The 22408-nt window shown below is 41.8% G+C and overlaps 1 protein-coding gene across 1 annotated transcript; it reads left to right on the top strand.

The window, feature by feature from the left end:
* Positions 1 to 236: 236 nt before the first annotated feature.
* Positions 237 to 22206, top strand: pla2g4ab (phospholipase A2, group IVAb (cytosolic, calcium-dependent)). The gene is made up of 19 exons (XM_037114886.1): positions 237 to 1013; positions 2926 to 3033; positions 4541 to 4622; positions 4852 to 5000; positions 5170 to 5283; positions 5779 to 5816; positions 6346 to 6490; positions 8892 to 9028; positions 9406 to 9628; positions 9945 to 10059; positions 12021 to 12158; positions 12254 to 12343; positions 13783 to 13848; positions 14983 to 15113; positions 15267 to 15378; positions 16223 to 16407; positions 16510 to 16699; positions 17874 to 18031; positions 19355 to 22206. Exons 2-19 carry the CDS (start codon positions 3016 to 3018, stop codon positions 19511 to 19513), a joined length of 2250 nt encoding a protein of 749 aa, XP_036970781.1. The 5' UTR covers positions 237 to 1013; positions 2926 to 3015; the 3' UTR covers positions 19514 to 22206.
* Positions 22207 to 22408: the final 202 nt, after the last annotated feature.

Below are 22408 nucleotides of genomic sequence, written 5' to 3'. Positions count from 1 at the left end.
TCAGTCGAGATCATTTAAATCAGTTCATCACAAAGAGTCTGGAAAACTTTCCCAGTCAGATTTGTCTCTCCGTGAAACAGGCACGTTTTGAAGCATTAATTCACATTATTGCATGTCTCTCAGGTAGGCTGCTGTGGAAATCGGCCAATTTCAAATGAATGTCCGCTCAATGCTTTGATTTTACAGACTCTATTTCCACAAAATGACGACCGTCGTTCAAGATAATTGTAGGCTATAATTTAATTTGACGACAGAGAACTGCCGCCTGTATAATATGTATCTGTATTCATGACATACATAATATAATATGTATATAATATGTCACCTGTATACATATCCATATAAACATGAAGAGGCATTTAACATGTTTGATTTATTTTATTCATGATTAATCACCTGCTAATGCAGTTTCTTTTCGAGAGATGTGGTAAGATGAATATTATTAAAATGTCATGTTTGTGTGAATTATTACTTAAAAGGCGTTCAAAGGCAAGAGACTCCTCACTGAATGAACCCAGTCAAACCCCAGAGAGCCTCCTAATCAATAAAGACTTTAGGCAGGATGACCAGCAGATCAGACCTAAAGGTGAATCTTTGTCCAACATGCTGTCTTTCGACCCAGAGCCACGCTCTTTACTCCCGCCTGTCGGACTCTGTTGCGCACTGGAGCACATTTGGAGAGGTGAGGTGGAGGGGGGAGTCGTCGGCCGCGCGTTCTCCCGCTGAGTTAAAAACTATGACTCTCGTCCGGAGTTTTGCGTAACTCTTTCCCGTCTGCCGTGGATTTAAAACTAATATTTAAAGTTATTTTTGGCGTCTCCGTGTAGTTTGTGTTTGTAAGACTTTCCCACTCAGCTTGAACTCTGCGATCCTCCTCACTGCCGCGAGCGCGTACTGCACATCAGCCGACAAGCACCTCCTCCAGCTCCAGTCCTGCGGTGGTGGAAAAGATATATTCGATCAGCATGACACGTTTTTCAGGATTTGTGAGTTGATTGCGCTTTCCGACTGAGGTATGTTTCCATTCTCCTTTCTTTACAAGCAATAGTGTTGCGTGCTTCTTGCAAAAAAAGGGGGGGAGAGCAGTTTGTAGAGTTAGTTCGGTGCCAGTGGCTTGGCGTCTTCGTGAACACTTTACGCAGCTCAGAATATAAGGAAACTGAAAACGCGCTGTTGCCAGCTCCTAGAGAACAATAACGCATTCTTAATCCAATCGCCAAAAGCCCGAATTTAACGAAAAACGCGACGAGTCAGAGCGAAGAGAGCGGGTTTTGTTGTGTACGAGAGTGGAGTCTTCACGCTCATGAATAATGATCCGATTTCGTGTTTTGGAACAAGGCGAACAATGTGTCGTGTTCTGCGTTTACATAACTGCACACTCAGATCTTACACTACAGACTCTGTTGCCTGACATTATCTGAAGCATTAACAATTATCTGTCATTGACTGTTGTAATCTCACACCATCAGGCCTCGTCAGATCTGACCTTGTTCCGAACAGCGAATAAGAATCAGGCAAAACCTGTTTATACTGGCCCTGTAGCAAGTGCTGAATGAAGCCTAGATTCCGGAGACTGTAATGACCCGTCTCTTTTAGGAAAACCGGTGATTCACGGTGGCATAGTTTAACTTTAGAGTCTCAGGCAGGACATCACTTTTACAGGAGAGTTACTGACTCTAAAAACCTACAATTATCCAGCACAATTTGCATAACGTGTGTCTCTTCCACATGTCGCGTCCCTAGTATGAAAATGTGGAAGCCTCTGGGTTGTGTTGGCACACACACACACACACACACACACACACACACACACACACACACACACACACACACACACACACACACACAGCCTTCGTGCATGCACTCTTTGTGCGCTGCAGAACAAGGGCAGAGTGAACTGGCATTTTCAACAACAACAAAAAAAAGAAAACAAAATTGGACCACTGATCCAAACTACGTGACCAGTCCTGTGAACGCACGGACTCCCTACGTGCGCCCAGTCCCCTCAGTAATGATACGCTTTGGTGAACAGCTGAGAAAAGACTCGCTGACCTTGATGTGCTTTCACCAGCACACACATACACACACACACACACACACACACACACACACACACACACACACACACACACACACACACACACACACACACACACGCTGTTTCTCTCTGCATGCAAATGTCTTATCAGCATATGTGTGTGTTCACCAGAAGCCTCAATGTTGCTAAAAATACCGCCTCTTCTGCAAACACACCATCGTTGCTGAGTCAAATCAGCCGCATTCAACATGAGAGACGCATCTCCTTCTTACTGTCATCTTTCGCTTTCACATGTATGAGGTGCGCTCACACCTGCGCACACATGAAAGGCTGCTACAGGCCCTGTCCTCCTGTCATGGGCTTGTGTCTCACCACACTTCCCCTTGATGCAAAAGGTGTCTCTAATAGCTGAGCTGTGCCTTTTAGAAGAGGTAGCTTCATCCTAACTCAAGAAGTTACAGTAATTATTAAAGGAGACTTTTCATGCATCGTGTAATCTGATTATTTGATTCCGATGATGTCACTCAGTTGCATTGTGGGTAATGTCAATGCAGTCCACAGGTCAAGCATTGTACTTAGGTAACACTTTTGAACTCATTACTGACAGTTTCAAAACAACAAATTGAACCTTACAGGAATATCTCTTTTTATTCCATGCATTCCACTGAGTGACATCGCTAGAGGCAATTTGTCAGATTACATGCAGTGTCCTCTGGAGCCACAAATGGCCCCTTTTGCTACATATGCAGTAGCACTCCCCAGGACCTGTAAACACACTTTATTGTGTACATTTGTTGGAATTACCCTCCAATAGTGTGTTTTAATAGTCTGTTAAAGCGGTACTCCTTAATTTGCACTGATGACACCTTTTTTGTTCCATCTTTCAGGCTTCTACGCTCCAGTTCTTGACTGAGATGTCCTCCTGAGTCCTGTCTTGATAACTGCTTTCCTGAGAAAAACTCAGCTGACAACACAAAATGGCTAACAATATAATCGTGAGTATTGGTTTGATGTCCTGAAGGTGCAGTAAAATGGGGTCAAGCTTAAACAAAGATTGTAATTGATTTAATTATGGTGCAAATTGTTCCATTGCGTGCCTTGGTTTACTGGTGACTCAACAGTACAATAGTATAAATTTGACTGCTATTGCTCCAAAGCAAAAAAACAAACAACTGACGCAGATATCGCAGCAACAGCACAGCTCTTTCCATTACCACTGCAGCAGGTTTCAGGCAGCTAGAGATTTCCATGAGATAATCTATGTGATCGCTGAATTCTAAGTTTAAATCAAAAGTAGGTTACAAACCAGGTACTTGTGTCTCTCATGAATGGTCACACCTCAAAACTACAGTGAGTACTACCAGATGTCAAAAAAGAAAAAATGCAAACCATCTTCTGTTCTTATTCCAACATGTGGGTTCAGTGATGGATATCTACGAAGGACAAAGGCAACACTGTTTGCCTTTAAATACGCCCCTATTTTAACTTCCGACAGTGGAGACAATAGTGAAAACTCTTAACAATATTTGGTCACACTTTAAAATAAAGCCTGCGATTTACAGTGTAATTTCATCGTATCAACCAGGTATCAATAACATACTCACCAAGATTCCTACTGGTACTTAAGTGTAGGTATCGTTGCAGAAAACAAGACTACAGGATGCAAGGGAGAAACATTTTTAGAGGAGAGAAGAAATAAATAATGACTGTTCTTTTGCAAAGGCTGGTTATCTTGCAGGGTACAGTATCAGGAACAAGGTGTGTGTGTGTGTTGTGATGATATAATGTGTTATTTTATGCAGCGATGATTTGCCACCAAAGCTGTGGGGGTTCAGAAAGAAAATTTGAGAATATCCCCCAAAGCATTCTCAAAACAGCTACTGAAAAATACATATAGATTATAGATTATGTTTTCAAAACGATGACAAGTACTCTCACCAATGCTAGAATGATTTAGTTTTAGGTCAGGAACCTAAAAGAGATGGAGAACAAATCTTGAAATGTACCAGTAACAGTAACAACTTCCACAAAATGAGATATTAAAGGTTTTAATGCGCTGATATTGGATCAGTACTTATTATCGGCTGATATGCGAAGTTCATGCATTGGAATAGGTATGTAGAAGGGAAAAAAACACTGATATTGATATTTCATCATGGCAGTTACCAGTTTCCCAAACAGAAATGATGCTATTATAAAGTATACGGTTGTCCCACTTCACCTACATTTAAGTCCCAGCGGGATCTGTATTTTATTGGTACTTGATCCATACAACAAAATGACACTTTAAATCATAAGTTTTGCTGAAACTCGGGACAACAGTTTAATGTAGACCTGCCAAAAGTCAAGATATTCTCATACCCACATTTGTCATGCGTCATGGGTTATTGTCTAGATACCCTTGTGATTTGTGTTTGTAATCTCTGTTATCGCTGTGGTGGGACTGATTTTCCCACGCAAGATGAGGAAGCCAAACCGAGCTTTGTGAATGTTGTGCTACAGGTGGAACAGCAATTTTCTCACAAGTTCACCGTGACAGTGGTTCGAGCTGAGAGTGTCACCAAGGGAGCGCTGGGTGACCTGTGTGAGTCTAAATATATCCTCTTTTTTGTCCCTATTCATGTGACTTTAACATAATTAATTACCATGTTGCATGTACTGTATGTAGAACTGAATCAACTGTGTTGTTTGAATGTGGAGAAAATGCCCGTCAGTATAATTTTAAAACAACATGAACTTTTTACAAAAACATGAGCAGGGGGATACTGCGGGATTCCTGCTAATCAGTAACACTGTTGAATGTGCGTGTGCAGTGGACACCCCGGATCCATACGTGGAGCTGTTCATCCCAACTGCCCCAGAGAGCAGAAAAAGGACCAAGCACATAGACAACAACATCAACCCAAAATGGAACGAGACCTTCAGCTTCATATTAGACCCCAACCAACAGAACGTCCTGGAGGTTAGACCTTTATATCACAGTATCATCACAGAAACTATGATCAGACTGTTTTTTCAAAATTGCGTTAACATTCATCATTGTAGAACATCTTGATGACGGGTCGATAGCTGACCTTAAACACATCTTGAACTGTTTTAATCATTCAGCTGCTCATGTTTACTCCACTCAGTTAACATTAATGGACGCCAATTACGTGATGGATGAGACACTTGGAACTGCGTCCTATGACATCACCAAGCTCAGAGTAGGCCAGACGAAGATGGAGTCTTTCCTCATTGGCAAGGTGAGACATTCAAACCCAGCAGGGTCTTTGGTAGTTTCATCATTAAAAAATCATCTTGCACATGCTAAGCACCGACAGGATATTCTTTGCAATTCGAGGTTCCACAAAGGAAACTGAAAAATATGAAGAACAATTGCAAGAAAATATGCAAATGACATGTCATATTATTACAATCCAGTAAATATGTTTATAGATTTGATGAATCCAGAATATAATGTGTGTGTATGGAGATGAGAGTGTGCGAAAACAAGAGCTGGAGAGTTTTGGTGGTTAAAGATGAACAGATGAATTAAGTGATGAAGTTTTAAACAAGTGTAAAACGATTGATTCCATTTTTTCTACATCGAAATATTTGGAAATTGAAAAAAGTTTTAAGTAACCATTACTATCCTCCATACATGTTATTTTATACATTATTGATTTTGTTTGTGACACTATGTGTTTGCCCATTAAATCAGCTCCTTCTTTACTGGACAAATATCATTGTTTTGACAGGCAACCAAAGTATACTTAGAGATGTCGCTGGAGATCTGGTATGTATCCCCATCAGAGTCAAAAACTCATTAGTTTTACATTAAATTTTGGTTTTAAGTAATACTAATTATATATAAATGACTGTGCGTACTGTATGTGTGTAGCAGGTTTAAGAATACTCAGGAATTTACCTGGAGACTTATATTTAGATCAAGTTTCTGACTCAGTAATAAGAGGATACTTGTGTAAGATAATATGAGGTTATAGTGCGTCATAATTCCCATGAGCTCACTGTATAGGGGTAAGTGGGGGGATTTAGAAATCCCACGCATGCCTGAAGGGTTACTAGAAATAGTGAGTAAAATGGTGAGAGTCAATGACTGTGGGTCTGTGCTGGTGTGTTTCACGTCAGGCCACCCCGAGGCTGATCTTATCTGACCTACAGAAAAGTTTCGACAGTGTTATTTACACAGGAAGACCATATCTTCTATCTGCGTTTCAGCAGGAACATAAAACAAGAGTTATGGTGTGCCTTCCCACGATAAATTTGTCTTACTAAACTTTATTTCCATCATACGTTTCTTTCAGTACCAAGCTGGACCTGCGGTTCAGCCTGGCTCTGTGTGACAAGGAGAAGCAGTTCAGACAGACCCGCAGGGAGAGAGTGATGCTGGGCATCAAGAAGCTGCTCGACATGGAGAAGCCTCGTTTCCTCCCCAGCTCTCCTGACGAGGTGGGAACAGAGCTGAAACTGCTTACACTCATTCATTCATGTGCACCAAGAAGTGATAGTTTCATCAAGCACACAGTTTGTGTGACTTTTACCTCACATCATAAAGGGCTGTAGTATTTAATGTTTTTTTTTTTTTGTCTTTCCTGTGTCTACTGTGGGCTGACAGGAAAGCTAAAAATGGATTAAACATTAAAGTTTCAGCATGAATTTTCAGTTTTTTGATAGAGGAAGAGTCAGATGCTATCTAAATATGCTTCTTTGCTTCTTGCTAAGAGTTGCTTGCTGCTATGTGATATGTGTTCATCAAATGCAAAACTAAAGGTTAAAGCTATAAATTTAGCCTGATGCTATGGTTAGCATGAATACTGGAAACAGCTTATTTGGCTATGTCAAAACATTTGGGTTGACCTACATATCTAAAGCTCTCTGTAAACATTTTATGTCTTATTTATCTTTAACAAAAACAACATTTTTATGTTCATTTTTAAATGAAGCAAAGCTACAACCAGCAGCCGTTAGCTTTATAAAGCACCTAATGGTTCTACAATTCCCTAATGAACATGTTATCTCTGATTTGTTTAAAGTACAAAAACAAAGTCCACACAGATGGACTGCAACCAGCAGACATTATGGTATTTGCTAATGTCTGTTGCACAAAGATTGTCTGTTACCATCAAACATAACTGGGCCACCTGTTTCCTCCTGATTCCAGTCTTTATGCCAGCTACATTATGTAGCTATGACACTGAGCGCAGGCTGTCGGTGCTCTGTTTACACTTTTACTGCTAGCCTGCTAGCCTGCTAGCTCGCAGCTCGCCCATGCTGCTGTCAATATAAAGTTGTTTAGCGCGGACGTATTTTTGTACGCTAGCAAATTAGCAATTGTGGCAAACACAAGTTTATGATAATTAGCCTACATATTTTGTTCAGCAAAATAATATTCACAGATGCACACCACTCGAAGCAGAGATCAAATCACTAGAAGTAAAAAGCTAACCCATGGCTATTAACTGACTACACTGCGGTTGCATGACATAAATGTCTCACGACGTAATTGTAAAAACGGACAAGTGGGTAGGTGAGTCTCTGTGTTTTGCATGGCGACATGAAATGTCCATGACAACCTCTGTAGAAAGACACGTAAACTTTACTATTCAATTGGGTGACATTAAATGATGCATTTAATGGCGCAGAACAAAACGTGTAATCATCTTTTAAAGCCTGTGGTGACCACAGACCAGGCATATAACCAATAATCAACTTAAAGACCTCGTAAACTTTCAGCTGAAGGAACCAGATGTGCAACAATGTTAACCGATTTACAAGTTTTAGGATTACAAGCTACACCGCTCCTTTGTCATGTTCAGCTTTTCAAAAGCCTCACCTCCACCCCAACAGCCGCCTGCTGACATTCTTCAAAGTAGAAAAAGTTAATAGGATCTATCCTCGCTCCGCACTGTGCCAAGCTTGGCATTTTCTTGTGGGGAGCAATTCAGTCAGAGTCTAGACGCCAAATACCGATGCAATACATATTTTACACTCATATAATAATACGATGCACATAAGGTAGCTGGCCAATCTTGCTGGAGCCTCTCAACATTGAACACGCATATAGGAATGATGGGTGTGACATGTGTGCGCACTGTGGCATCTCTCATTCTAATACAGATTCACTCTTATGATATGTAACATTTACTTGCGAAGAAGGAAACAAATGCAAATCTTTGAGATCTTTCCGTACTGTAACTCAACTGAGACTTGCTGCCTCGCTAAATTCAGAGCCGTCATGCATTTTTCACACGTTGCGCGCTCAGCTCCTAATAACACTTTGACATTTCTCACACTGGGAAGCAAACTGTTCAGTAAGCCCCCCCAAAAAAGCTCTCCGCTCTGAGCTCAGCGAAGTTTTTATTTTCCTTGCCACTGTGGTTTTGGCTTGATGGCACTGGGGTTGGCTGTCTTCTACAGCCAGACCCGCTCATGTCTGACTTGTACCGGAAGCTCCAGAGGAATGAGATAACCAGCTTCTGCCTGTGACTGCGCTACAGCGGCCCTCGGCTCCCGCTCCAGGAAGATTTTTCGTGGGATTTTATCAGGGTAGTCAGAAGTGACTATGACCCCACCGCAGGGTCTGTTTCTCTGCAGAAAGGAAGCGATGTGTCACAATGAGAATTTTGAAATAGTTGAAAATCCGAAGGCTCAAGTTAAAAATGTTTCAAAGGCGTGATGCAACTGGCATGGCACCCTTACTGGATGGAGGCACAGGAGGGAAGTTACTCAACCTGAAAGAATGAATGCAAGATTCATACTCTAAGCTGTGTAGTATATAATTATAAGATTAAAGATGCCTCTGCCGCCTCCGTCTTCTTCACAGCATGACTCTTTGGTTTGGGCATTACAGGTGCCAGTGATTGCCATAGCGGGCTCAGGAGGTGGTTTCCGTGCCATGGTCGGCTTCTCGGGTGTGATGAAAGCCCTGTTTGAGTCTGGGGTCCTGGATTGTGCCACATACATCGCCGGCCTCTCTGGATCCACTTGGTCAGCTTTTATTTTTTGTTCTCTCCTCTCTTTCTACACCTTCTCTTTCACTGACCCGTTCCTTCCAAAAGACACTTTTTATCTTTCCTCTTTGTTTCTCTGGTCCTTTCTTTCTTTCCGACTGAACCTTAGTGTTGCCGCCTCCCCTCTCTGGCAAACATTTCTGCTTTCCTCTGCTGGTATGAAGCATCCAGCGAGCACCTCTGGTTTATTTCAGTCGCCATCTTCATTTTTACGGAATGACTGAATGGATTTAACTTCCTTACAAGTAAAGTACCCCCTATATAAACATGGCACAACCCCGAGTGACTTTTTTAGCATGTATTTAATGTTCTGACAACATATCACATTGTTTTTTTTTCTCTTTATCAATGTAGGTACATGTCCAGTCTCTACTCTCACCCAGACTTTCCAAATAAAGGCCCAAAGGACATCAACAAGGAGCTGATGAACAGAGTGAGCAGTAACCCGCTGAGGCTGTTGCTCCCCCAACACATCACCAACTACATCCAGGCCCTCTGGACCAAAAAGGCCACAGGACAGCCTGTTACCTTTACCGATATCTTCGGTATGCTCATAGGAGAGACGCTTATACCTGCGGTAAGAGCCTCCTGACAGCTGGGCTTTGTTTTAATGCAGATGGGATTCCTTATTTCTCTGTCTCATTTTTACTCACCACTGTGTCATGTGTGGTCTGACCTCCTTTTTCCCGAGAGTTCATGTTTCATTTCCTCTTTTCTTTTTTTGAACTTTTGACATCCCCGTCAGCTTTTTTCATTGTGTGCGCTATTTCTCTCCTTACTTTCTTTCTCAAAATTCCACGTAACCATGACACGCATGATTTGATGAATTGCTGCCTCCAGTGCCTGCGGAGTGCGAGTGTAAATGATTCACAGACTGTGTTTCCCTCTACCAGAGGATGGACATCAAGCTAAGCAGCATCCAGGAGAAAATAAACCAGGCTCAGAGTCCCCTTCCCCTCTTCACGTGTCTGCACGTCAAGCCAGATGTTTCAGAGCTCATGTTTGCAGGTAGATATGTTGTGTGTCTTGTGTGTGTATCCTCATGTCAAATGATGTCTTCCCTCTACGCCACGTCCCTCCGAGATCTAATTTGCATGTGTAATGAATAACTAGAAATGATCAGATAAGTTTGACTAAATGCAAAATAACCAGTCGTTACTCATGTCTTTATAATACTGCTCTGCAACCACGTAGTGTTGGTGTCGCTACGCATCGGCTGTGCAACCTAATGACGGCCAAGTGACACATCAAGGAACTGAGAAGGGTGCACAAAGGCATGATAGACTCTGGGTTTGTTCCGTGTTGTGTGTACTTCCTCATGGTTGATGAAGCCAGCATAGAAACTGTACACAACGCTTCAGTGGAACAGACATTGCAATAAAAAATACAAAAAAGGAACCAAAAAAAGTCTCCATAACATATCAGTGAGTATACACTATGTGTTGGCTTCAGTGACGAAAACGCTCATATTACATGATGTCCTCTTGAGGAACTCTCTGGAGCTCTTCTTAAAACAATGAGTAGGAGAATGACTGAGCATGTTTTAGCTTTGAGCTGCAATCACAATGAAATCTTCATATTCTCATTCATTGGATGACAATTCACGCTTAATTTGTTCCTGTGTGGTACTTAAAGATATTTTTGTCCACTGTAGTTGGCACGCTAATTAGCTAGCCCTGTCCCACGCTGTCTCTTAATGCCATTTTGTACTGCAAGAGGCGATAGTTTAATAGCCCCCTTTAGTTTCAACTGGGAGATGTAATAACCATAAGTTCACTTCTAAGTCTATCAAGTGAACAAAATAAAGTCACAAAATGTATATAATAATATCCTTACTGAGCAGAAAAATTGTAGCCTCTGTGGAGCACCTCCTTACTCCATCCCCTCTCTTCAAACTGGCACCTGTTGCTCTCAGAGGCTGTGTTTAGTCCCAGTCTGATGTCAAGCCTCGTGCGCTGGGAGGTCAGTAAATTTAGCTCCATTGACTGCAGTGGAAGTTGCTCAATTTTATGTTGAAAGAATGACAAAACATCAAGTTTTGAACTGTGTGTGATCAGACATAAGCCCATGAATCCCAAGAAAATAGTGCTAGTGATATTGAAAGACACAGAGAGAAAATGTAGACAGGGCTGGAATAACCCCTTGTGGGCCCTTTATTTCAGATGACTAATTCTGGTTCGTTTGTTGGTTTTCTAAATTCAATCCAGAAGTCTTTTTTCAGATTTTTTTTTTGAGAAATAAAGCAGACACTGCCACTAGATAGCGCACTTCTAGAGCACCAGCATCTCAGACTAAAACAAATACTAAAACAAATACATACACACAAGGCAACTGACCACACACTGTTCACAAGACTTAAATAAAACTGTAAAATCAGAGAGTGTCGACTGAATATAAATCGAGTACCACACAGTCTATTTCTTGCTCCAAATGTTCAGCTGTAATATGAGAACGTTTCTTACCAGGGCACCATATTGTAAACCAATGTTTGGAGGAGAGAGAGGGACTTACATGCACCGACATGATACCATGCTATCGCTACCAAAACATAGAGCACAGAAGCTTAGATTACAACACAGGGCAGTGAGGAGGAGAATGCCATTTCTCCACTATATCTTTACATTGCAAATAGCTCATGCTAAAAAAAATCAACAGTAATGTTTTTTTGGGGCATGAGGGAACACTTTGCCCAGGTTATTGAAGTGAGAGTAGTCATCTTCTCCAAGGCTGCCAAAAGGAAACATTTTTTATATTCAGTGCCTCTGTTTTTAAAATGTGATTTGATCATTTCTTTCATTTTATTGCAATAACTGTGTTTATCGGTGGTAAATCGTGATCTAGTGCACAAATACACACTGACCACACAGTGAGCAGTGTGGTCAGTGCACTTGGTGACTGTAGTGGCAACACTGGTTCCAAAGACGTGTTATATTCCTTGTGAAAATTAACATTGAGGTTTCCACCCGCAGACTGGGTGGAGTTCAGCCCGTACGAAATTGGAATGGCGAAGTACGGCACCTTCATGACGCCTGACTTGTTTGGAAGCAAGTTCTTCATGGGTACGGCTGTCAAGAAGTACGAGGAAAACCCCCTTCATTTTCTGATGGGTGAGGAAAAACGTTTCTCCTCTACGACACTCACCACAACAGTCTGACCATTTACCGTGAGTGAGGCCTCTAACAGGATTTTTCTACTGTGTCAGGTGTGTGGGGCAGCGCCTTCTCCATTCTGTTCAACAGAGTGCTGGGAGTCAAAGACACAGTTGGTGGCAGCACCATGGAGGAGGAGTTAGGTAATCTTTCTCTGCTTCTCTTTCGACAGTGTGTTTTGTTTGATTGATGAAAAATGTCGCCGCAAGGTTCATTTAGAGGCTGTTGGGTTGCTTTCCATTATATCACAAGATCTTTATGGGCAGATGGAGTTAGCTCAGATGCTCAATTTTTTTTGAGCAAAAATTAAATACACACTATTTCACTTTTGCAGCTTCCATTAAAGAACAGAAGATGTAGTTTGATGACGTCTTGAAGCAGTGTGGAAACTGGGAGTTACAGTAGTGTCGCCTTTGTTGCGCATTGCCAAATGAAAACACATTGGACTTGACACAAGAATTTTTGATTACGATACTTTTAGTCATGTTCGCTGGCATCCGTCTCGGCTCTCTGACGTATCATCAGGCGTTTCCTGTGTTTACCTGCAAGTTATGGTGTCAGGCAACCAGATGAAACACACGATTACCTTGATAAACTCACAGGAGTCCCCCACGGTCTGAGCATTGTTGGAACCAACTCAACAAAGTATACAAGAAAGGTCTCGTGGTTTAAGACACTTTACTGCATATATCTCACATATTACAGCTCTAAGGTCTGGACATCTCTGTTTGGTCAGATTTGAGGTTGAGAGTTCATTTCTGAGCTGCTGATGAAAATCATGTGATATGACTGAAAGCTACCTGACAGCTGCCAAATAGACAATTTGATTATATTTTTACCCCCAAGTGATTAACTTTCAGTCTTTTGCCAGTTGTCGATCAATAAAAAGAATTGAAAATCAAAATAATTCACAATGTCGCAGACTTTTTAATACGTTTGGGGTAATAAATGTACCTGCATTTATGTTAATACAAACACATGTATATAATTAGATTATTCCACGGAAGAAAATTAATTTCAAATGTCCGAAAAATCATCCTAACAGTACATGTGACAATACATGGCATAACAATAATACCATTGTCTATGGTCTGTGGTGATTTCCTGATAAACTATAATGGAACACCCTTCTAATGAAAATAAAAATAAACAACTCAACATTACCTCTGTTCAGTGTGTGTGTGTGTGTGTGTGTGTGTGTGTGTGTGTGTGTGTGTGTGTGTGTGTGTGTGATGTTACCACAGTGATGGGAAAGGTATCAGCTTTTTTATGACTATCCTGACAGCTCATCGAATGTTTGTCTTTGGTTGAACGCATTTGTTTAGGGTGACCTTTAAAACAATCAGACACACTCTGACAATGCTTTGGTTGTCAGAAAGTTCAGAGAACATCTCCACCCAGTTGAAGAATGCATTAGTTTGTCAGTTACATTGCATTGCTCTCGAAGATAAACAATAGGCGGCGAATTCGATAATGTCACATAGCTTCACAAAGCATTGTGTCCCAGCATTGATAAATGGGTTTAATATTCGTGCTTTTTTAAACGGTAACCTGATGAGTGAAGCTGCGTTGTGTCTTACAGAGCAGATCAAACCACAGCACATCGTCGGAGAGGACAGCCTGGACAATGACGAGGAGCCACGCAAAGGTGAGCGAGGATATGCATGATTCACACGAGGTGAAAGCAGACACCACATTGTGCGGTATGAATGCATTTGCTATGGTGCAATACAGATGTGTGACTTAGAAAGTTGTCGGTAAACATTTTGACACAGTGTTAGGTGTGAGAGTAAGTTAACGCCTTCACACTTTTTTTTTTTTTTTTTTGTTTAATTCTCTTGCTAATGTTTCCGTTGGCATCTGCTAGCATGACTCAGTAACTACAGAACAGCCATAGTGGCTACTGAAAGAGTGCTGATGAACTCAGCTTTCACTTTGAACCCCTCTGGTTTAATGATTCTGCTTAGAATTTGTGATTATGATGTACAAGCGGAGTTTTAGGAAGTAAAGTAAGTCTTTGCATGTGTGAGCTTTAGCTGGAAGTGAAATAATGGCAAATTATAAATAGAAAGAGGATGAGAGGAAGGAAGAGGAGTGGCTTGGTAAGATGAGTGACACACTTTTATCATAAGTTTGAATGCTTATTTACACAGAGGCCATAACAAAGATATTTTCATCCATGGAAAAATTTACATATTGTTACCTTTTATGTTGTTAGGGTGATTTTGTTGGCAAGCAGTTGCCTTTTCATGCATCCAGTAGTTACAGAGAACATTATCATTAATTTGGAGTCAATGTAAGTCCAGTATTCACTGTCTTTTTGGTCACCACCAACCACTGAGGGAAACATCTGGCTTTTCACTGAAAACAGCTGCCAGCTGCTGCTGGAAATGATGCTGGATTAGCTGTGGGGGAAAAAAAAACAGGAAAGTTGCAGTTACAGCCAAAAAATGAGACAATAATTGCCCTTGCTGTCTTTCCATGACTCTAAAATAGTTTAAATCTTTTGATAATATGTAGGAACAGAAAACCATCTGAAGGAATACAATTATTAATATACAATAAACCTTTTGAATGTTTTGTGTGCTGGGATTTTTGTCATCTACATGTTTTTTGCTTTGAATTTTTTGGCTTTTAAGTAGCTTCAGTTGATTAATTTGCATTTTAGTTGCAAATTCTCCCAGGTTTCTGACAGACGAAGACTGTTTCCTGAGCCACAGTTAAATTTTTTTGTTACACACAATTTGACGATATTTTTCTCTGTCGTTATCCTGATGCTCAGGTGGGACAGAGAACCAGGAGGCCGAGGACGAGTACCATCGCACGGCTCAGGCTAGCTGGGTTCAGCGAATGTTCACGTCGCTCTTCAGCGACTCCGCTTTATTCAACACAAGAGAGGGCCGAGCCGGGAAGGTGCCTGAATATGTTCATTCACACAAAACCGTGAAATTGCACAGAAACCCTGCATGTGCTCCAGCTGCATTCTCATTGCACTTTTCCTATATTCAAATTCATAACAGTGTGCATTTTTTTTTCTGTCCATAATCAATCGCACTTTGTTCCCAGGTTCATAATTTCATGCTGGGCCTGAACCTGAACACCAACATGCCATTCTCACCAGTCAGTGAGGTCACGTGCCAGGCCACCACACCTGATGAGGAGGTGGACGCCGTCACTGGTAAGATGGACAAATGATTGTCAGAACTCATTGCTTCTGGAATTGATTTTGGCATCAGTAAAGGAAATGAAAAATAGCACAGGACAATATGTTTACACATTGCAGTTTTGATTCTCAGACTGCAGAATACGATAGGTGGACTAGCTGGGCCACTCGGGTAAAAGGAGGAAAGCTTTTTGTGCCGCGGCCCCAAGGGGTGCCCATGGAGAGCCACAAAAATCATATTTATAATTATATAAGCAACTGAGATTTAGAGCCAAAATACTCTCAATACTTGTACTCAATGTCGAAATATCAAAAGTGCTCCCTGGGCAGAGAGATTCACTGGTACTGATTCACTGAGCCACATGACCTGCACATGTATCGAGATGCCAGTACAGGAGCAGAAAAAGATGAAACTGACAAGGGCTTTATACCTTCAGGCTTTTTTTTTTTTTACGTCAGATCGGAAAGCTGCACTCAGAAACCTAACGTTACAGCTAACGTTGCTAGCCAAGAGATAGCTAGCGTCAGTGAAGGAGTCTCCACTGCCTTTGAGAACGAGGACGTCGATGATCGTGAAAACGTTTTGTGTGTATTAATGCATCTGAGAGAGAAAACGAGAGAGAGAGAGTATTTTCTGTTGGGCGGGCTTTTTGTTTACTGATATGAAAGGTGCGGTTCGAACAATTTTCAAATACCGAAATACCCAGCCCTGCTTCCACTGAACATGTACTGTAGGTGAGTCACTTGCCAGTTAAAAGTGTCAGGTCGGGTCATGTGGAACAAAGACTTAGGAGCCGACAAAGGAAATGTCTAGATTATGTTCTTGCATCATATATTTCATGCAGTGTTATTTTCTCAGATCCAGACGAGTTTGATCGTATTTACGAGCCTCTGGACGTGAAGAGCAAGAAGATCCACATAGTGGACAGCGGCCTGACCTACAACCTCCCCTACCCTCTCATCCTGCGGCAGCAGCGAGGCGTCGACCTCATCATCTCCTTTGACTTCTCTGCACGACCCAGCGACTCCAGCCCGCCATTCAAGGTCAGCTTCTGACTCTTTTTACAGTGATAAACTGTGAAAAATGACCCGTATTAGCAGGGAACCATGAGCTAATGTTTCCTCATTTGTGAATGTGTGCCGCAGGAACTTCTGTTGGCAGAAAAGTGGGCTCGAATGAACAAGCTCCCATTCCCCAAGATCGACCCCAAAGTCTTTGACCGCGAGGGCCTGAAGGAATGCTACATCTTCAAACCAAAAAAAGGCGAAAAGAACTGCCCGACCGTCATCCACTTTGTCCTGGTTAACATCAACTTCAGGACATTCAAGGCACCTGGTAAGTATGTGCATATGTTTAGAGTTCCACAGCATGTCTGAGAAGGAAAATATGCCAAGGCTATTTATCTTATTATTCTAATAATGCTGGTTTACCGTCCGGGTGCATGAGGCCCCTCTTCCTCGAAATTGCTCACTGGAATTCAACCGTATTCAGTCAGCAGACAGTTTTTTCCGTTAAGCATGAAGTTGGGCCCCTCATCCGAGTGACCCCAGTAAAATAAAAAATTCTGCTCGGGGTCACTGTGGTCTCATGGTGGGAATGGTGTGTCTGACTAAGAGCGTGCCGGCAGTTCACTGAGTGTGAGTGTGTGCAGACGTGGACCACAGTGTGTTCAGTGTTTTATGACCCGCTCGGGTGAATTATGGTTCCTTCAGGAGCCAGGTGCTGATAGGGAATCTCTCGTTCCAGTGGGAGAGCTCTGTATGTAAACAGGCCATATATCATGAGCCATACAAAGACATACTCACACCGCTTATGTACATCTCTGCCCCTGCCTCTTTACATTCAGTAGATCATCATCCCACATGCTTCCGCAGTCTGTTTATGGATGTTACATTAGCTTTTTGCACTCAAACCAAAAGACATCAGGAGGAAATGATACCATAAATGGACTTCCTGTTGTTTCCCTACTATATGCTTGCATTTTCCATACTTCTCCCTGCATGTGGCCCCTCAGCTATACAGGAAACTACATTTTTGACATCAGAAATAGTCCACGTATTAATACAGAGGAACGTTTAAAGGAACTACTTAAAGTTTGAGTAGAAAAGCAGAAATATACTGTACCATATAGTACAAAAACAAAGCTAACTCACCATTTATATTGGCTTAAAAGCCAAACCGGTAAGGAATAAAACTTACCTTCACAAAACAATCTCATCTATCAATTAAATCCAAACCATTTTTTTGGATTGTTTCCTAGGTCACGAGTGAACTTCGATACTTATCCATGGACCTGGAAAAAAAATAGAAATTGGAAAAACTCACAGACAGGGAAACTCTAGCTGCATATAACATGACGTGAAGTCTCCAAAAAACCTGATACATAGGCCTTGAGCTGCTCTTAATGAGATCAACTCAACATTTATCTTACTCTTTTGTCTCTAATATCAACTCTGTTTTCATCCCTGTAGAGTTAACTTATTGGGTTGCTTGTTTTATTTCTTAACAGGTGTTCCTCGAGAGACCGAGAAAGAGAAAGAGTTGGCTGATTTTGACATCTTTGATGACCCAGAGTCACCATTCTCCACTTTTAACTTCCAATACTCCAACGAGGCCTTCACCAGACTCCACGACCTGATGGAGTTCAACACACTCAACAACCTGGAGGTCAGTTCTGCCCCTCTGATTTGTCTACAGGATGCAAAGTGTATGTAGATAAGGCTGCTTACCTCAAACAACAGGAAACAGTAGTGATGTAAGTTGCAGTTTGTAAAACAGATGAAGGGGTTAAAAAGTGACTCAGAACTTGTGAAGTGGTTTCCCTTAACGCCTCCAGTCATTCATTTTTAATCTTGATTCATTCTGTGTGGTCACTACACATATATCAGATTATTGGGCAACATCAAACATTCCAAATCCCAAAGGCCCGACTAAGACCGGAAAATGCAAGTCCTGTCTAGCTTACAGTAGGTGTGTTACTATGAGAGGTCCTACTGACTTTCACTCACTGTATCTGAGTCACTTCCCTACTGAGAAAGGATTTAATTGTTATGCAACTTCTTTGATTACCAGGTAGGTCATTTGGGCGAGACAGATTTATACTTTCTGTATAATTCTCTGAAACGTTTTGGCAGAAGCACTAACAAGTTGAAAATACACATTCCAGCTTGATGTCACATCCATCAAGTTGCATTGATATGTGAAAGAAATCTTCCCAGCGACACCAAAGTGATTCATTTAGTGTTAATTCGGTACACTCCTCTGCACAAGACTTCCAGCGAGTTTTGGCATCCTGCTCTGTTTTATATTTAAAGTGGTATCACTCGGTATCGGGATGTCAGACAGTCCACCACTTTAGTAACGATAGCAACAGTAATGATAAAATATAAATATATCAAATGAAAGAGGATCAAAACTCAGAGCGAGATTAAAGATCCTCCTTTTCTTTACATTTTTTTTAAAGACTTTTTTTTTTTTTTTTAAATAAAGTGATGTTGGAAGAAACATGACTGAAAAACAAAGGTGTGAATCCAATCAAACATCCAAATGTCAACAGCTTGAACCTGAATCCTGGATGTTGAGGTGAAGAGGTCTCTGTAACAACGCTCACACATCACTCTCTGATTTCACGTCGCTTGGTTAGAGACCCGTTAGTCCATCATAAACCTAACCCTGGGTTTGCATGCCTCTTAACCCAACTCGCTTCCTCCCTCCGGTGGGCCTGTTGGTCAAGTTGGATGGTCAGAAGAAGCCATGGGCAGTAACCATGTCTAAGCCTGCTGCTCTAAATCTAGAAACTGTGTTTTATTCTCCAATGGTGATAAATGCATTTCTGTCATAGATAAAACTTGCTCCAGCAATAAAGCAGCAAAAAAAAGTGAAGAAACTTAAATGCTGTGAAACTGACGGAGCTACTCATCGCTGCACCACATTGATGACACAATACAGTCTGGGGCTTAGGATTTAATCCCCTGTATTTTTTCCCTCTAGGTGATCAAAGAAGCCATCAAAGAGTGCATCGTGGCCAGGAAGGAGAATCCCTCGTGCCTCTCCCAGCCCTTCTCCCTCAGTGAGATCCCGAAAAGGAAGTTTCTCAATAGAGATCCTCGAGTAAAACCCTGGAATCATTTGGGAAAGGATACCCAGTAGCCTGATCTAAGACTATTGATAAAGCAGATTATTTTGTAGATTTTGTCTGAAAGTAAATCATTTTCTTTTTGGAAAATGCTACCGTGTCGATCCCTTTTCTGTATTTTTTTAACCATACTTTAAGTTGTGTAACGAACCTTCACGGTTACTTGTAGAAGCATTATAATTGCATTCACATACAATGGATAGAGAATCTCCATCTGGTTTCATGAGCAGGATGTGGCTGCTGGGAAAAACTGTTGACCACAAACACCTGACGTCCGCCTTTCCCTGCCACACCTATGAAACACTGCAGCGTGACTGGATCGATACAGCAACCTTCGGCTCTGTTGCAAAACAACAGGAGGTTGTTTGTGAGCGTTTTTTTTTTTTTTTCTTTTTTGCTCCTGATAGTAACTGAGACTCTTAACGTGCGCTCTCTCTTGGTTGTTCACATTTGAAAGAAATGTCACTTTTCTGCGTTTCTCCTCCGGTTGCCACATTCACGCTTCATGCGGAAACCTTGTGGCTCCAGCTCATGCGGTCTAGAGACAGAGCTGCATTTGCACCTTCCCCGCAGCCATGCTGTTACTGAGTTTTGCATGGAGCTCTGTGAATGCACTGTGAGAAGCCTCGACTGTACTGCACTCTGAACCATATTTAACACGCGACTGCGGAGCATCCAAAAAAATGTGTTTTTTCACTCACCGGATAGCTCGTCTAAACATGTAATCGTGTTCGAAAACATGGAGGAGAAGCTTGTAACCATTGGTTTTGTTTAATGACAACTCCTACACACGCCAAGTGCGCCCCGTCTGGATACCTCAAACATCTCAGTGATGTTTCTCCACCTACAGAGAAGGAGCACTCCCTGCTCCCCTGGAGGGAGTGTCTCATATCAAAGCCACCATGTTGGAAAAACAAAACTTGATACCATAGTAACGTTCTGCTCTCCCCCTCTCTCTATCTTTCTCTCTCTCCACTGGGATAAAGGTGTGTTTAGTTTCCTGTCCATGTTCTTTCAGGCTGCCATATAAGATACAGCCACAAGTTTGTTTTTCACCCCCCACCCCCTGCAAACCCAACTTGCAGCAGGACTCCTCGAGCAGCCCCCGCACAGCAGAGTGGAGCGTAGGTCAGAGCGAGGGGAAGCTGGGCGTATCACAAGACCTGCTCACAGCTGAAAACGGTGGCTCTCAGCGGCACTCAGTGGAATTTTACACACTACACCTACACCTGCAGCAGTGGAAGCCTGGAATCTGACACACTACACCTATACCTGCAGGGGCCCAAAGGCTGCACACAGAACAGTGGAATTTTACACTGAAGCACCTCCGGCCCTATACGCTCAGGTTTTGTGTTCTGTGGTCTTGCTGCAGGGATTCACGACCAGTGAACCTTTGCAACTTGCCTATATGGTTATTATTTTTGTTCCCTGCAAGATCATTTGTATGTTTTTGCATGTTTTCCGTGCCTTAACAGCATTCTCTTTGTGTTTGGGGAAAACATTTACTCTGTTTTCATTTATTTAATACCACTCTTGTGTCTTAAGTTGAGTGAGCTGTCCGTACTTTTTGAGCCAAAACCAGAAGTAGATAACGAGTGCAAAGTGGCGCCTATTAAGTCTAATAGGAATTGCTCGCCTTGCGGGTTTGCTCGCTGGTTATGCGGCCCAGCGAATGCACGCAAGGAGAATTTCACCTGCTGGCCCCGCCTGTTGTTTTCTGCTCTGCCGTTAGACTTTACATTGTGATGACATCATGTTTCTTCTTTTTTTTTTAAATCACTTTGCTTGGCTCAAGCTAGGTTGTAAGAATATAAAAACTTCATAGATCAAAAATGTATAACAGAAATAGTCCATACATTAGTCTTGTTTGCAGTTTGAGATGTGCTGTCAGCAGTTTTACAGAAGTGTCTGATAACGGTGCTCTTTGGGAAAAATGCTTATTGGACTGCGAGGGAAGTTTTCCCTGCAATACCGTGAGCGGCCTCTAGGCAAAATTGAAAGTAAGGCTGAGTGGCGCCCTTGTATCTGGTTCCCATAATATAATTCAGGCTACATTCATTAGCTCAGCATAAAGACCGCTAACAGGGACCAGCTAGCCGAGCTTTGTCCAAATGTACAAAAGCTGAAAATGGTTAGCAATAAAAACAAGATGAAACCTGTGAGGAGCTTTAGAGGTGCTGACAGGCAGATTTTCTAAACTTTGGAGACATCCAGTCTGGCTGTGTCCTTTTGTCTTCAGTCTTTAAGCTAAGCTAAGCTAGCCAGCCGCTGGCTACAATAGATAGGGGTGACAGTAGAATCAACTGTTTGTGCAAAAAAACACGCACAAGCATATCTCCCAAAATGTTGAAATACTCAAAGATTACGCAAAGAAACAAGCATGGATCATTTTATGAAGACGTCTGGTCGAACTCTCTGAGCTATCCTGTTACATTTGTTTTCGTAGCATATGGTTAGTTGACGTAGAAGCACACAAGCTGTAGAAATTTTGTTTTTCTCATGCTCTTTTGAGATGTTACATTGTGATGATCTTTGATAATGTTTACAAATGTGTCAGATGCTAAACAGTCAGTTCTAGGGAATCAAGACATGTATAGAACTACTCCTCTGGTCATTAACTGTTTGTATTATAACTGGCAAAGCATGCCATGCGTAATATAATGTTTATGTGCATCTTACAAGGACCATAATAAATGAGAGAACTTACCTTGTGTGTAATGTCAAATATTTAACACCCTTCCTTCTTCCTTGAGACCCCCCGCCTGAAATAATGACGCTGCTGAGGAAAAAAGTGCTGGGTCACAGCTACAACATTTTCTGTTCCCTCTCTTTTTTTTTAAATAGATATCAAATGTAAGTTTTAGTCCGTGTTAGACTGTAACTGTGTCCACAGAGATGAGAAATTTGAG

This window comes from Acanthopagrus latus, chromosome 11 (assembly GCF_904848185.1).
Source record: "Acanthopagrus latus isolate v.2019 chromosome 11, fAcaLat1.1, whole genome shotgun sequence".
NCBI lineage: Eukaryota > Metazoa > Chordata > Actinopteri > Spariformes > Sparidae > Acanthopagrus > Acanthopagrus latus.
Note: the sequence above shows the minus strand (reverse complement) of the source record. Positions and strands in the feature narration are given on the sequence as shown.

Excerpts from the sequence above, each read along its gene's own strand:
- pla2g4ab (XM_037114886.1), top strand. Across the intron at positions 10,060-12,020 it reads TTCAGAGCTCATGTTTGCAG|ACTGGGTGGAGTTCAGCCCG; the intron begins GTAGATATGTTG and ends TTCCACCCGCAG. Across the intron at positions 18,032-19,354 it reads ACACACTCAACAACCTGGAG|GTGATCAAAGAAGCCATCAA; the intron begins GTCAGTTCTGCC and ends TTTTCCCTCTAG.